Source organism: Hoplias malabaricus, chromosome 2 (assembly GCF_029633855.1).
Source record: "Hoplias malabaricus isolate fHopMal1 chromosome 2, fHopMal1.hap1, whole genome shotgun sequence".
Lineage (NCBI taxonomy): Eukaryota > Metazoa > Chordata > Actinopteri > Characiformes > Erythrinidae > Hoplias > Hoplias malabaricus.
The window spans coordinates 59,042,518-59,058,380 of record NC_089801.1 but is presented as its reverse complement, the minus strand read 5'-3'; the positions used below and the strand labels follow the sequence as shown (position 1 = coordinate 59,058,380).

At 39.7% G+C, this 15,863-nt stretch overlaps 1 protein-coding gene and 1 long non-coding RNA gene across 2 annotated transcripts; both read left to right on the top strand.

Moving 5' to 3' along the window:
• The first annotated feature begins 1,394 nt into the window (after window positions 1-1,394).
• On the top strand, window positions 1,395-7,094 carry LOC136677368 (adhesion G protein-coupled receptor E3-like). The gene is made up of 5 exons (XM_066654894.1): window positions 1,395-1,556; window positions 2,220-2,410; window positions 3,714-3,881; window positions 5,792-5,998; window positions 6,837-7,094. The coding sequence occupies exons 1-5, from the start codon at window positions 1,469-1,471 to the stop codon at window positions 7,092-7,094; spliced, it is 912 nt and encodes a 303-aa protein (XP_066510991.1). The 5' UTR covers window positions 1,395-1,468.
• Window positions 7,095-7,217: 123 nt separating this feature from the next.
• Window positions 7,218-11,664, top strand: LOC136687803 (uncharacterized). The gene is made up of 3 exons (XR_010800537.1): window positions 7,218-7,316; window positions 10,018-10,293; window positions 10,671-11,664. It is a non-coding gene; the product is annotated as an uncharacterized lncRNA (long non-coding RNA).
• The last annotated feature ends 4,199 nt before the right edge of the window (window positions 11,665-15,863 follow it).

The following is a 15,863-nucleotide window of genomic DNA, read 5'->3' as shown; positions in this document are numbered from 1 at the left end:
CTTTTTGTTCAGTGCCATCTTAATTAAAGTTAAAACACAGCACGTCCAAACCACAGATGCTGTGTTTTTCTTTGGTATGAGTTGCTTCAGTTGGCCTCAGTGTTAAGATTCTCCACCATGCTGCAGATAGGGGCATAATCACAGGACAGCATGGTAGTTTTGTTTTAAAAGGACAGTACATGAACACGCAGTGGGGACATAACAGATTTTAAAACAGAAATTTAAAAGATACAAAAATTATATAATCGATATAAACAAGATTCATATTACAGAAAGACTCTGGAGCACAGAGAATATTACAGAGAAATTCTGGAGTACATACATTGATTACACCAAAGAACAAGTATTTTCTGAGTCGGTGTGAATGTATTTCATGTGTATACATAATAAATTTGATTTGGTGTGTGTGTGTGTGTGTGTGTGTATGTGTTTTACACAGAAATGAAGTGTGATACGATTAACACCACCTCCACACAGGTAAATCTCCACCTGTTCACACACTTTTATTTACTTCAAAATTAAAAACAATTAAATTTATCCAACACATTTCCCTCAAAAATGCAATCTCTCTCTCTCTCTCTCTCTCTCTCTCTCTCTCTCTCTCTCTCAGGCTGGAGTGGGTAAACTGTTGAGTCTGTTTGTGTCAAGTTGTGAGTCTCTGAGAAATCACACTGCTCCACAGCTCTCAGGAGAGTCTTTACTGCAGGTAACGAGCCTCATTATTTATTACAGAAAGCCATTTCAATTACAGTGACCTAAATATAAAAAAATAAACAGTGGAGACCAGCTCAGCAGTACAGTCCACTAGTGCAGTCGTTCAGTTCTGGATTATTATGTGTTCTCATTGCTCCTGACCACATCTGACCCCTCTCACTGTGTCTGAGCTGAGGTAGTCGTGTTCAAGCAGGAAATCACAGACATTTCCAGGACAGTGGTTTCATCTGGAGTTATTTTATAGCTAGAAAATCTTCCCATATTTTACACATCAGTACAGGATATCCAGACTTTCCCAAGAGGATGCCAGACTTCTCAAACTATCCCAGAATTCTAACAGAAAACCCAAATCAGTGGTGATTCCAGACATTTTGAAATGGGATTCCATGCTTTAAATGGTTTACAGAGTCTGAGACACACACACACACACACACAGGTTTATTTTTAATTCATTTTAAGACATTTAAGACACATATAAAGATATTTAGTAAACCCTATAAAAATTTAAATACGTGCAATAAACCAAATGTAAACTGACACTTCCCACTTCTTCCTACAAACAGACACACACTGTTTTACAAAGGGTTAAAGATTTGGCTCAAATTTAGGAGCTGATTGGCTGCTGCCCCGAAATCACATTCTCAGTGCATGCGCCCTTCATGGCTCCACTTGTTTAGCCAATCAGAGTGCTAGTTTAGGGAGGCTATCGCTGAGAGGGCTCAGTAGCGGTTTAAATAAGTGAAGGAGTGTACCTATGTTGGTATGTGGACTGAAAAGAACTTTATCGTTGTGTGGAATATTTGTGGACCCTTTTTTCTCTAACTGTGTACGTTTATATACCTGTAAGTATTATTACTGTTGTCATCCAGCTCATTTAGATAATGTCCAAATGTTATCAGTAGTATTTAACTCTGTAACTGAACTGGTAAAGAAATAACATTTAGTGTGTGCTTAATGTTATACTAGTCATTTAGTATTACCTATGTTATGTTTATTGTATGTATATTAGGTATCGTTTAGTTGACATGTAACTTGTATAATAATTAGTAAGTTGTTATAATGAAAGCAGTTAAAAGGCATAAGTGAAATAGGGCCTGTGCCCCTTCAGCTACATCATTGTTTTAATGCCTATAATTGTTAAGAAATCTCTCATTGGAGTGTGTACCGTAATTAGCCGTTTAGTTTGAGTGACTGAAAATGTATATGTTCCTTGTTGATATTAAGCATTGTCTGTATGTGTTTCTTTAAGAACCACACATACACCCACCACTACAAAGGTGTACCAGGACTACATTATGACAGTGTCCACAATTTATTCTGTATGCTCCATCATTCCACCTGCTGTAATAAAGAGAATTATTGGATTACATCATCTAAGGCATTTTAATCAGATGCACCACAGCGGTTTCTAACAATTTCTTACCAGACAACTAGCCCTTCACAACACACTGTATGAATACAGAACAGAAACAGAGTTAATCCCTTTGTCCGGACACTCTCCTCAGGTTTTGCCTACGTGGGTTTGGTCAGTTATAAAACTCTGAACTCCACCAACACCTCAGTCATGGAGGAACCAAACCCTGAGAGCAGAACCGTTGAGTACTACCTCAACTCTCCAGTGGTGACAGTCTGTGTCAGCAACAAAAAGACAGACCACCTTCATGAGCCTGTTACATTTACCTTCAAACACCAGCAGGTAAACACACACACACACACACACAGACACACACACACTTTGGCATGTTCTGTTTTCAATTTCAGGATCCGCTTTCATTTCAACTTTATGCAGTTTTAAATATTCCTGTATCTAAAAGTATAACAGAGAACAGGTTTGTTGAATCAGACGAACATTGTGTACCCATACTTTTGACCGCCAGTGTATTTATGCTCCATGCATCTTACACAAACACAACTGATAAAATAATCAATCATGATTGACTGTAATTTCCATAGGCTGATCTGTCCTCAGTGACTGTTTCTGTGACAGCAATGACATCCTGTTTCTACTCCTTCATTTAATGCTCTTGTTTTCATAGAATTATCAAATGCTTTTCACTGCCCATGTGCTTTTGTTTTGTTTTGGTTTCTGGCTCCTCCCCATTTCACCTGAGAGCAGTAATTTGTCATGTTTCTAATCACTCTCAGCCCTTTTTTTCCATCCATGTATCACTCTGCACTGGTTCCCACAAGCTTACTATCCCCATCACCCTACACACCATGTTTCTCCTCACATGCTTTGTTCACTCCACATCTGTGGCCCCTGTCGTCCTCATGCAGCAGGTCCTGGATATTTGATGGGACTGATTCAGCACAGACCTTTACTAAATACCTCCATTATCCACAAAGACTCCACAGCTGCTTCTACCTGCCTTTAAATTAAAGCCTCAACACTGTGGCCTTTGGCTGCTCACCTGAGGTTATTCACTTTTGCTTTTATTTTTAAAGTCTTTAAAGCTGCTCTGTGACACCACTCCGTATCCTTCAATTCTTTTCTATATATTGCATATCTGATGTCACCATAACCGTGACAGATCTCATGAGATAAACCAATACAGGCTCAACTCAGTGAGACCACTTCTCTCTACAGCCTCCACAGTGCAGAATAACCCACATTCACCTCTTACACATACTCTCTCTTAAAACAGGTCATGGGTTAGAATTGGTGACGCATTCTGTTCTCCTCCCTGACCACAACATTCAGCTCCTCATGCATTGAGAATAGCATAACAATATTCACAAATTCAGCATCTCCAATAAGGCTCTGAGTGGCTGATGTCATTGTACACTGGAGTTCTTTTGGTGCCTGTCTTACTGAACCCCACCCCAGGTTTCTCTCAGTTCTCCTCCCATCTCTGAAGATCAGCTTGGTCCGTGTGATCCACAAACACAATTGAACACTGATTCCTCGTCTTACCAGCTGCTACAAGAATTCTGAAACATCAGTAGTAACACTGCATGGTATAAGAGTCTCAAACTCATGACTGTTCTCTTCTGTGTAGGAAGTTGTCTCTGAGAGTAAACCCTCCTGTGTGTCCTGGAACAACACTAAATGGACTAAAGATGGCTGTGACCTGCTCCAGTCCAATATCAGTCACAGTGTGTGTTCCTGTGTTCGCCTGTCCACCTTCGCTCTCATCATGCAGACAAGACCACGTCCAGATGATGAAGTAAGAGCAACTATAGTTGTACGTACAGCAATATATTTAAGATAAAGCAGGAGAAATAACATACTTTACAGTAAGGTGAAGTGTGCCTCAACACAGACTAAAGGTAAATGTAACACTTTACATTAATGTTAACTAACTAATCATTAATTATAGAATGAATAATTATTAATTTCTCATTATTTACTCAGTAGTTAATCCTTCATTGGCTGTTACTAAGCATTAAGTGTTACTTAGTAATTGATTAATTTACTAGGCATTATGTATTAAGTGAACTAGTAATTAATAGTTTAGTTTGTATCTTAATTACTCATTATCTGTGTACTGCTACATACGCCATTGTTAATAAATTTGTATGTTCATTCATATAAGAAGTAACATAACTTACTATTACAATGGACTCAATGCCACTAGTAAATAATTAATTATTAGTAAATATACTTCTAATTAATTTATACTGATATCTTATACAGTAATCATGCTAATTACCTGTTAATTAACATTCTTACCACCACATTTTCAGCTGTGTCAGCTTTTTCACATTGGTCCTTACTCATCAAAGCTGAATATGGTCACATCTGCTCATGAAATGAGCAAACACAAATTGATTGATCATGTTGTTGTCCATCAACTTAATATTTGGTGAATCTGTGAACTCCTGTTTTGGGATATAGTACTGAGTGTTTGAGTGTAAAGCGTTGTCATTAACTAAAAAAAAGCATTATTATTTTCTTTAATAATTTCAAGCTTGCTTGGTGATTACAACGTTTGCCACTTAGTGCTGGGCTCTTGGGTTCAAGGCTTGATCTGGGTGGAGTTTACATGTTCTCCGCGTGTCTGCGTGGGTTTCCTCCCATGTTTCCCCCCACATTTCAAAAACATGGCGGTCAGGTAAATTGGCTACTCTAAACTGCCCTGGTGTGAAGAATGTGTGCATTTGCATGTATGAATATGTGTGAATGAATGTGTATATGCCCAGACATGGATTGGCATTCTATCCTCCGCTCCTTGCCGGTGTGTGTTGGTTGAATGTTCACTGTAAAGTGTGTTGTGTAGAGTCCTTGAGTATCTAGAAAGATACATAGAATATATGTTTAATTGTTTTATTGAAATGATTTAATTAACTAATGTATTTATTTTATTCATGTTACACTGTGAAATAATTAAATATGTAAATTAACTGTTGAATTATTCCAGTATGTGTTACTTCCTGTGTTCTGTATAGTTTGTTTTGTGGGCAGAGCCAGTATTATAAAAGCACAGTGTAATATGTCTTGAAATGGATCATGGAATAGAACGTGGATTGTTACTTTATAACAACGTGAATATGTACTAGATAGCAGGGGCACCAATTATTAGTGTTACTGATCATTTGTATATTTGTTCTTGTTAGTTTTAAAGATGAGTAATGAATAATTAAGATATACACTAACCTATTAATTACCAGTTCACTTAACTACTGCGTAGTAAATTAATATATTACTAATTAACAGTTGCCCCCTCCAGGGTGTATTCCTGCCTTGCGCCCAATGATTCCAGGTAGGCTCTGGACCCACCGCGACCCTGAATTGGATAAGCAGTTACAGATAATGAATGAATGAATGAATAATTAACAGTTAATGCTTAGTAACAGCTAATGAAGAGTTAACTACAGAACAAATAATGGGAAATGAATCATTAATTCCATAATAAATTATTTATTAGCAAACATTAATGTAGTGTTACCAAGGTTACCAGTGTTGAATTCTGAGCATCAGATTATGAGAACTTTATAGCTACCCTGCACCACCATCCTAAGCTCCCAAACAGTACAGCAAGTGGACCACAGAACTCTAGAGAGGGGCAGTGTAGTGGCTGTTATAACAGTTTCCTGAGTTTTTTATTTATTTATTTATTTTATTTTATTTTTTCAGAATAATGTTGTGATGAAGGTGATTGGGATACTAGCTGTATCAGTGGGCCTGCTGTTCCTGAGCGTGTCCCTGTTTACGTTTGCTAATTATCGACGTAACCCAAGACTGACCAACACCGCTCTGATCAACCTGTGTTTAACCCTGCTGCTGGCCCACCTCCTCTTTCTGCTCACACAGATATTCCTGCGTTACATAAAACCTCTGCATGTGAGTGGAATTACACTTTTTGGGGAGAGCTTCCCAAAAATGTTTGGGCTGCTGGAGGGAAGGAATGGTAAACACTACCATAGGAAGTAAGCTGTCATACTTTTGATAGATATTAACAACTGTAGATAAAGAAGACCAGACAACACCTGCCTTTTTGGAGACACTGTGTACAGCAGCACAAAGAGTGGGTGCAGGCTAAGAACATACCTTGCTGTTGCTTATCTCCTCTTACCAACAACAACCATAAACATTTGGTTCATTTATTTTAAGCTCTAAGGTCTACATTTTTCTAAATTCACAAGACAGTATATCAGTTTCATCAAATTAATATTGGCCCTGAATATCACTGTACTTTATTATTAATAATCAGTACCAGACCTAAAAGAGCAGAGGTCAACCCCTACATTTAAAGGAGCACTATGTAATATTTTTACCTTAAATTATAGCTTCAAAATGATCATGATGCTCCACTGACCTACAATAGAGAGAATAGAGCCTCACTTATTTCTACTCTGGGGTCAGCACTGCAGAAACTTAACTATGCAATTTTGAGGAGAGTAAGAAACAACCCCCTCTTTCTTGACCTCAGTACAGTGCAGTAAAAATGAATTACACTAGGGGGAGCCTGAGGAGCAAAAAATCACATAGACGTAGACACAGAAAGCCTTTTCTCACATCAGACAAACCAACATTTGTGGCCAGTGCCAAATTGAATTTTTAATATTCCCTTTGTATTTTTTTTGTATGATGACATCAGATCAGCTGCTCTGTTCTTGCCACTGATTTTTTTTCATGTCTGCCTTTCTCTCTCTCTCTCTCTCTCTCTCTCTCTCTCCAGGTATTGTGTGCAGTGCTGGCAGGTGTTCTACACTTCCTCTTACTCTCTGATTTTGTGTGGATGTTCATTGAAGCTGTGCTGCTCTTCATCCATGTGAAAAACCTCACTAAGTTAAGATTAAAGAAGGGGGGGCTTAATTGGAAACACCTGGTTCTGACTGGATACATTATCCCTCTAGTTGTGGTGGGTGTGTCTGCTGGACTGCTTCCTGATGGATACGGCAGTGAAAAGTGGGTGGAGTGGGTGGGGTTTCTTTAATCAGGGTGGAGTTTAGTTTTGAGAAAGAAATCATCAAAAGAACTAAAATAAAAAAGGGTATCAGATATAGGCACTTGCCTGTTTATGATGTGTGTGTATGTGTGTGTGTGTTTGTGTGTGTGTGTGTGCGTGTGTGTATTTGTGTTTCTTTGTAGATGTTGGCTTAAGAAAGATAAAGACTTTGTGTGTAGCTTTCTGGGACCTGTGTGTTTCATTCTCACTGTAAGTAAATCATATCTAAACATTTTAACATTCTTTTTTGGTTTTTGTGAGCAGTGGTCTGTAATGAAGCAGCCATGTAGGAAGGCTTGTGTCAAATCAAAACTGACTTTCTGAATCATTTTCACGAAAGAAGCAAGTGCACCGATCACAATGGCAAGCGCGTAACAAAAATTCAAAGACAAATGTAGCAGAGGTATTTAAAATCACGGACACAGACCTGGAACACCTGGAGGCAGTTACTGGGTATGGCTGGAGGAAGATGAGGGACATGACAAAATGGAGGAGAATGTGAGAACACAAAAAAGCAGTACTTCTGCTATCATCTGCTTATTCTGTGTATTTTTGTTTGAAACTTCCAGCTCCACCTTAATTTTGCAGTATCTACAGACACTGGAAAGTAATTGCTTTGACATTTAAGATGGAATTGGATAGTCTAAGACATAATATATTGAAACTACATTAAGGCCAAATGACTTAGCAATCACAAACCTTGCTTAATCATCAACATAAAGAGACTAATTCAACATAAAGTAATACATGTCTCTGATACATTCAAAATTACCCCCTCACAGTCTCAGGAACAGACAGAGACACACTGTACATGAAATCTAGTTGTTATTTAATAACTCAATTGCCTCAATGCGGCTCTGGGTTGCAGAGAGGAAAACTTTGACTGTTGTGTATGCGTATACACCGAACAGCAGCTCAGAGTATTACGCCTTCTTGGAGGTAGTGAGTGGAGTTCTGGTGGAGTTGGACACTCTGGTAAAGAGAGGGGCTGAGTTGTCAACTGATCACCATCTGGTAGTGAGTTGGATCCGATGGCGGGGAAAGCTGCTAGACAGACCTGATAAACCCAAACGTTAGTGAGGATGTGCTGGGAAAAGCTGGCAGATGACTTTGTCCAGAAAGATTTCAACTCTCACCTCAGAGAGAACTTCTCACATGTTCCAGAGGAGGTAGGGGGAATGGAGTCTGAATGGTCCCTGTTCTGACTTCCAACATGGAAGCGGCTGCATGTAGATGTGGTCAAAAACTTGTCAGTGCCTGTTATGGCGGCAACCCAAGAACCCGTTGGTGGACACCGGGGATGAGGGAAGGTGTCAAGCGGAAGAAGGAGGCTTTTCGGGCTTGGCTAGCTTGGGGAACTTCTGACTCTGCCGATGGGTACAGGCAGGTGAAAAAGGCTGCAGCTGTGGCAGTTACTGAAGCAAAATCCAGAGCATTGGAGGAGTGTGGAGAGGCCATGGAGAGTGACTTCCAGGCAGCCTCAAAGAGGTTCTGGAAAACACTCCGACAGCTCAGGAGGGGGAGGGGTGACACTGTCCAAACTGTGCTCAGCAAGGATGGTGAAACTCTGAACTTTGAGGAACTCCTTAACCCAAGAGATATGCTTCCTGTGCAGGAGGTAGGGCCAGACGTGTCTATGGTGTCAGATTTCATTTCCTTGGCTGAAGTCACTAAGGTGGTGAAAAAGCTTTGCAGTGGCAAAGCTCCAGGAGTGGAGCTCCAGAGTTACTGAAGGCACTCGATACTCTGGGGCTGTCTTGGATAACACGCCTATACAACATTGCATGGACCTTGGGAATGGTGCCTTTGGATTGACAAACGGAGGTTGTGGTTCCAATTTTTGAAAAAGGGACCAGAGAAAGTGTGCCAATTATCATGACATAACACTTCTCAGCCTCCCTGGGAAAGTCTATGCCAAGGTGCTGGAAAGAAGAATCCATCCGATAGTTGAACCTAGGATTGATGATTGAGGGGGCATGGGAATTTGCTACTCCAGTCTACACATGCTTTGTGGATTTGGATAGGCATAAGACTGTGTTCCCTGAGAGATTCTGTGGGAGATGCTCTAGGAGTATGGGGTACCAGGGTCGCTCCGGCGAGTCGTACGGTCCTTGTACTCTAAAACTTTGAGTTGTGTTCGCATCCTTGGTAGTAAGTCAAGCTTGTTCATTGTGGACATTGGACATTAGGGTTTTGCCTTATCTCCACTCCTATTCCTGATATTCATGGAAAGGGTGGTGAGGCGTAACATGGGACAGGAAGGCTTCTGTCGAGGAGCTTGGGAGGTGGCATCTCTGCTTTTTGCGGATGATGTTGTTCTTCTGGCTTATTTGCATGGAGGCCTCCAGTGTTCACTTGAGCAGCTTGCGGCCAAGTGTGAAACTGTCTGTATGCGGACCAGCACCTCCAAGTCTGAGGCCATGGTTATCTCCCGGAAAAAGATGGCATGCTCCCTCCTTGAGAACCTACCCCAAGTGAAGGAGTTCAAGTATCTCGGGTTCTTGTTCATGAGTGATGGGAAGAGGGATAGTGAGATTGACCGTAGGTTAGGTCTGCAGTAATGTGGTCTCTGTACCAGACCGTCGTGGTGAAGAGAGATCTGAGCCGTAAAGCAAAGCTCTCAATTTACCGGTAAGTCTACATCCCCACTCTCACCTATGGTCATGAGCTCTGGGTAATGACCGAAAGAATGAGATCGCATATACAAGCGGCTGAAATGAGCTTTCTCCGATGGGTTGCTGGGCGTACTCTCCGTGATCAGGTGAGGAGCTCAGTGACTAGGGAGGAGCTCAGAGACCCTGAAATGGACAAGCAGAAAAGAAGATGAGATGAGATGTGAACTGTCAGTTCTTACTAGCCCAGAAGGGAGTGCTACAAATGATTTTACACAAATATTTATTTTCCTTGTCAGGCCAACACACTTCTCTTCCTGAACATCTTGATCTTCATGACCTCAACTCTGAAAAAAGTGACGAGTGAAAGTCTGAAAACCAGATCCACTGAGCATGACCAGCAACTTTTTAAAAGTGTGCTCCTGAAAACCATGCTCCAGTTCATCATCCTCGGCTGCTCCTGGGTCCCTGGTTTCTTCACAGTTTGCAGTAAGGTGTTGGAGATGATCTTCCTGCTCCTCAACTCCCAGCAGGGAACATTCATCTTCCTCATCCACTGTGTCTTCACCCAAGAGGTCAGTCTTTACCTGCTCCACCTTAGGGTCAATCCTACTGACCCACCATATCCCAACAAACACCAACACTACCATGTTACCAGCTGTGTGCTAGGATGATGAATAAGGAATGCATCCAACAATCACGTAAATATAGCAAAGTTTGAATGAAATTAATTTCAACATTTCTGCCTCCAGGACTGTGTAGTATTAAATTTATCAACATTATATTCCCATACTATCTACTTTATAGAACCTAGCAAAACATCCTAAAGTTTTGTGTTCCAAATACAACTGAATTCACAAAAGATTTGAATTATTTTTCAGTCAGGGTTCATTTTATAGGATCTACTTTTTTTTGTCATTCATATTCTGACTCTTAATACTTCTACTTCCAGGTGAGGCTATTGTATGTGAAGTGGTGGCGAACTCTCCATGCAACCCATACTCCAAAAACTGAAGAAGATCCTGATACTACAACAACAAAGTTCTAGATTTAAGGATTATCAAGCACCTTCAGGTTTAATCATTAATTGTTTATTTCAGTGATAATGGATTATTGAGAATCTTTCTTGTTTTATTCCAGGGTAAAATTCATGATGTTTTTGTATCTATATGCTGCCCCTTTGATAAATGATCAGCTCTCTTGGGCTCAATCTCCACTGCTATGCTGATGATACACAGAATAGTTGCCACATTAAACCCAGAGAATCATTCCATACATCCTTTCAATTGTTTTATACTCAGGAGTTAACTAATTGGTTAAAATCTATTTCTACAAACTAAATGCTACAGTTATTCATTGTTGGTACCAAATCAGCTCTCTACATTTCCAAATATCATCCTTCCAGTTGGTAACACTCTAGTTAGCCCATCTCCTTCTGAGTGAAATTTTGGTGCTATTTTTAACTCATGCATCCACTTTGCTATTTATGTTAAACCTCTGATGAAATCTGCTTTTCTCCATCTTCACATTGTTGTTAGACTTTGCCCTGTACTCACCACTAAAGCTGCTGAGATCCTTATAAATGCCTTCGTCATATCTGGATGATCTAGATTACATCATTGTCTATTCTATGGCTTACCAACCAAAACACGGTCCTCTTTAATACATCCAATTTCTGCAGCAAGAGTCTTGGTAACTACTAAGAGATCTGCTCATATTACTCCCATCCTTCACCTGTTACACTGGCTACAAATAATACATGACTTGTATGTCTTACTTGACTTACATGATCTCCCTCAATCTATTCTGATTATATCCTCTTCTGCTGTATTTATTTCCCTTAAACTGTAAAGCTTCATTGGGTTTTTGTACTGCACTCTGTATGTTTAACATAAAATTATTATTACAACCATCATCATTTTCTATTAGTTTTGCATTGCATTTCTATTAGTAGTGCATTAGTTTTATCGTTTATGATTTTGTTTCATTTTTAATCATTATAATTCATAAAGTGTTTTAATTGCTGAAGTATGTTGAATAAACTGGTTAAACACAGTTTTGACTTAGACCACCTTATTCCGTGTTTAAGTCCAACTTTCGCACTTTCAAGCATCTAAACCACAACACCAACAAATCAGAGTCAGTCTACCAGACTGAACACCTCCAAACTTACCAATAAGATTTAGACTACTAGATATTTTCCGTACATGCCCTATTTCAATGAGACTTAAACAGATTATGAGCATTTTCTGTCCTGGCAGAGGTAATTGGTATAATAGTGATTTTTGAAAAAATCATGAGCTGACCCATGCTGTCTCACCTGAGTCTAGTCTAGGTTTGAATGTGCCAGCCGCTAATAAGAAATCAGAGGCAGCTCATCATCAAACTGTAGTCTGTAGATTTTGACTGCCACAGTTTGTCAAATGATGGACAGGAAATGACATCACTGGCCAAATAAAATTTGTCAGCAGCAGGCAGTGGCAGAGCCTGTGTGCTGCCACTGGATTTCAGATTATATTTCTGAAAAATATTTGATCATTTTATGAATGCCCCTCTCTTGTCTGAATACTTACCATTCCTTCACAGGACATCAGCATTATTAGGTAAATCTTGAAATCTCCGTATAAATGATAAAAATAGTTTATATTTAAAGAAAAGTATGACAAGCATTAATCTGTAGTTAAACTATTGATAGGTGGATCTTAATAGGTGGTTGTTATCTGGTTTCTGGGTGTGGATAAAATAATGTCATGGATTTTTAAACTGTTGCTATGGTTTCTATGGAATTTTAGATTGTCATGTTGGTGTCACGTAATGATTGATAAGGTAACTCTGATGGCTTTTAAGATTATTACTATGGTATATTTCAAGTGGTTGCTAAGTAGTTTAACTATTAGAATTTGCAACATGGGGCCAGACGTGGACTCTCAATTAATATACTTTACATTTGCACACCACAAAGTGCCATAAGAGATGACTGGGTTCTCACCATTCCTCTATGGACAGGAGATCTTGGGACATTTGGAAGTATTCAAAGAAACCTGTTATGGACAAAAACATAGTTTAGAGGTTTGATGTCCTCTTGCACATCTTAAAGATATCAGAGAAGATGATGAGCATGATAGAGATGTTCCAGAACTTGGAGCAAGCACAGAAAAATCTACCAAATATCTGGCATGAAAAGAATGCTTAAAACAGGTGATAGTCATTTTGCCGATGACAGAAACAAGCTTGCTGGTGAATAGGCAGGGACTATTCAAGGTCTTGTACCAAATCAAGCAGCCCACTCATGAACTGTTAGACACGATAGACTCAACAGTCATTTCACATAAACATGCTTTGACAGTGGATAGAGCAAAATCAAAGCCCAACAATTTGAGGGTAAGTTGAGTGTTTTGAGCAGTATCTAGACCACCTCAAATCAGAACAAATAGAGGAGCTACAGATCATCATCCCGTAGAATCTCATCAGGAAGGACCCAGGCAGAATTATCATTTTGTTACAATACCCTTTGGATTACATGGAGCAGAAGCAACCATTCAGCGGCGAATGGTAGTACTACTTACAACATGTGAGGAGGATCAGTGAGGTGGGTCTGACAGCAAATCTAGAATAGTTTCACCTCGCAAAAGAGTCTCTTGCATTGTATATTAATCTAGACTTGCCAGTGGTGTCATCAGACCTCAGATGAACAAAGTGACTGTGTGCCATTCTCTGCCAGATTCAAAGCAGAATAGTGATGGAGCAAGTGTATTTTATTGCTCTTCCACTATGTCATCACCACGTGTCCAAGTCAGGACATATCTCTGAGCAAGGGCAGATGACACTCACCACCAGACTCCCACCAGAGCGAGAGAGAGTAGAATTAAAAAAAAAAAAAACACCAGAGGGCAGCACTAAAACACAAAACACTTTGGGAGGCCAACTACACTGAAACACTTGTGGAGTACATGGAACAATCTATGCTGACTCATGAATGCTCCATAGCATTAATATTTGTTTAATAAAATTAGATTTAAAAACACCTCTCCATTTTTACAGAAGAACCCAGTAAACTCACAGCAGTCTGTAGCCACAGCACTTATTCAGTTGCAGCAGTTTGCAGTCATAAGCACTGCTGCGAGTTTAATGGGTCTCTTATATTCACAGATTCAATCTCACATTCATTTAAGCTTAGTGTTTCAACACCTGTTCAATAGCCTGCACAGACCGATAAAACCTGAGAGTTTGAAATCAATGTTAAAAAACTCAAATCTCAGGTGTTAATCAAACATTATTTCCTTCTGTGCTGCTGAGCATGCACAGTTCTCCAGAAACTACCTTCCCGTTACATTAGGATGACTTTATTGTGCACTGAAAATAACACACTCACAACTGACTGCTGCTCTCTCTCTCTCGCTCTCTCTCTCTCATTTAATGTATATATGAGTACACAGGTATTGTGTGCAAGTGTTTCAGTGCCGTGTGCACACATGGCTCTTTCAGTGTGTTGTGCAAGTGTCTGACTCTACCACTGTCACCACTGCATCTCTCAGCAAGACTCATGTGACTTTGCTACAGTCAGGCATGTCACCTGATGTAGTTAGAGCCACATTACCCCTTTATTCAGGTCACTTTCTGTAATCATCTGTAAATATGTTCTCAACATCTGTGTCTTCATTTCATTAACCATTTGCTATCTGTGGTTTTTCTTGATTTATTTTCTCACTTTTGACAATGAAATTCTAAGCTCTTTCTGTAGAAAGTTGTCTTTGTATTTATTTTATTGTCTGTGAACATATAAAATGTGTAAATTTATTTATAATAAATAAATATTGAAACATTTTAGAGAGAAACATCACATACATTTACAATCCACTCCAAACGTATCTAAAGTCAATACACATCTTTAAAATTAAATTTGTACCTACTGTTCTCACTGTGTCCCACCTGTAACAGTCAATAATCTCCATTAGTTACACTGTCGTTACACAGAGGGTGTCTAATAACAGTGTTATCTGAGACACTAAAGTACAAAGTGGGACCTGAATCTTCAGTCATGCTGTAAATTTCCTCAGTTACACACATTGTGCTGTAAAGAGTAGCAGAGGCTTTCTGACACAGGCTGGTAGAGGCTTGATGAAGAAATGTGTACTCTGTGGTCACCCCCTCAGTGTGGGACTGAGAGTCCACTCTGTGTCAGTGCTGGTCAGGGAAGTGTGGGGACATACTTAAAATGCCAGTACAATGCCAATACAATCAGTCATAAGCTGATAAGATCAGTCACCCACCAAGAGCAGGGAATTCAGCCCAGCGTCAAACCACAGATGCTAGAGTTAACCACAGGGTGACATTAGAACTGCTGCACTACCAGTCTGTTTAGGTTCCACTGTCCACTGAAAGGAACAAGCAAAGAACAAAATAAATTAAAAAAAAATTAATTAATAAAAAGGCAAATCATTTTAACAGTCTCAGAATGAGAGATGGTGTCAACTCAGATAACATGTGGTCAATAAGATGTGTGTGTGTGTGTGTGTGTGTATCCATCCATTATCTGTAACCGCTTATCCAATTTAGGGTCGCGGGGGGTCCAGAGCCTACCTGGAATCATCGGGCGCAAGGCGGGAATACACCCTGGAGGGGACGCCAGTCCTTCACAGGGCAACACAGACACACACACACACATTCACTCACACACTCACACCTACGGACACTTTCGAGTCGCCAATCCACCTGTAACGTGTGTTTTTGGACTGTGGGAGGAAACCGGAGCACCTGGAGGAAACCCACGCGGACACGGGGAGAACACTGTGTGTGTGTATTTCTTGTGCAATGTTCAATTTAACATACAAGATGACACAATGTACAATTCAAAAAAGGATCATGACATTACCTGAATTTAGATATTAATAACAAGTCAATGCTCAATTCTAAGACAGTGATAAGCTGTTACATTTAAAATATACTATTCTTTGAAGTCCCAAATGTTCTTATTTTATTGTTACCCAAGTCCCAGGTGTTAAATAAATAAGAAGTAGATGATCTCAGACATCACAATCTCAAATGCAATTATCTGGAAAGAACAAATTGTGAATGTAATTTAAAAAGCTTTCTCCCTGATGCAGACCTCATTTACATATCTTAATAATTACTAGTAAGGACCTTG

Coding starts and splice junctions, on each gene's coding strand:
- LOC136677368 (XM_066654894.1), top strand. CDS start 1,469: ATGTTGGTATGTGGACTGAAAAGAACTTTATCGTTGTGTGGAATATTT. Junction 1,557..2,219: donor CTGTGTACGTTTATATACCT/GTAAGTATTATT, acceptor CACTCTCCTCAG/GTTTTGCCTACGTGGGTTTG. Junction 2,411..3,713: donor TTACCTTCAAACACCAGCAG/GTAAACACACAC, acceptor TCTTCTGTGTAG/GAAGTTGTCTCTGAGAGTAA.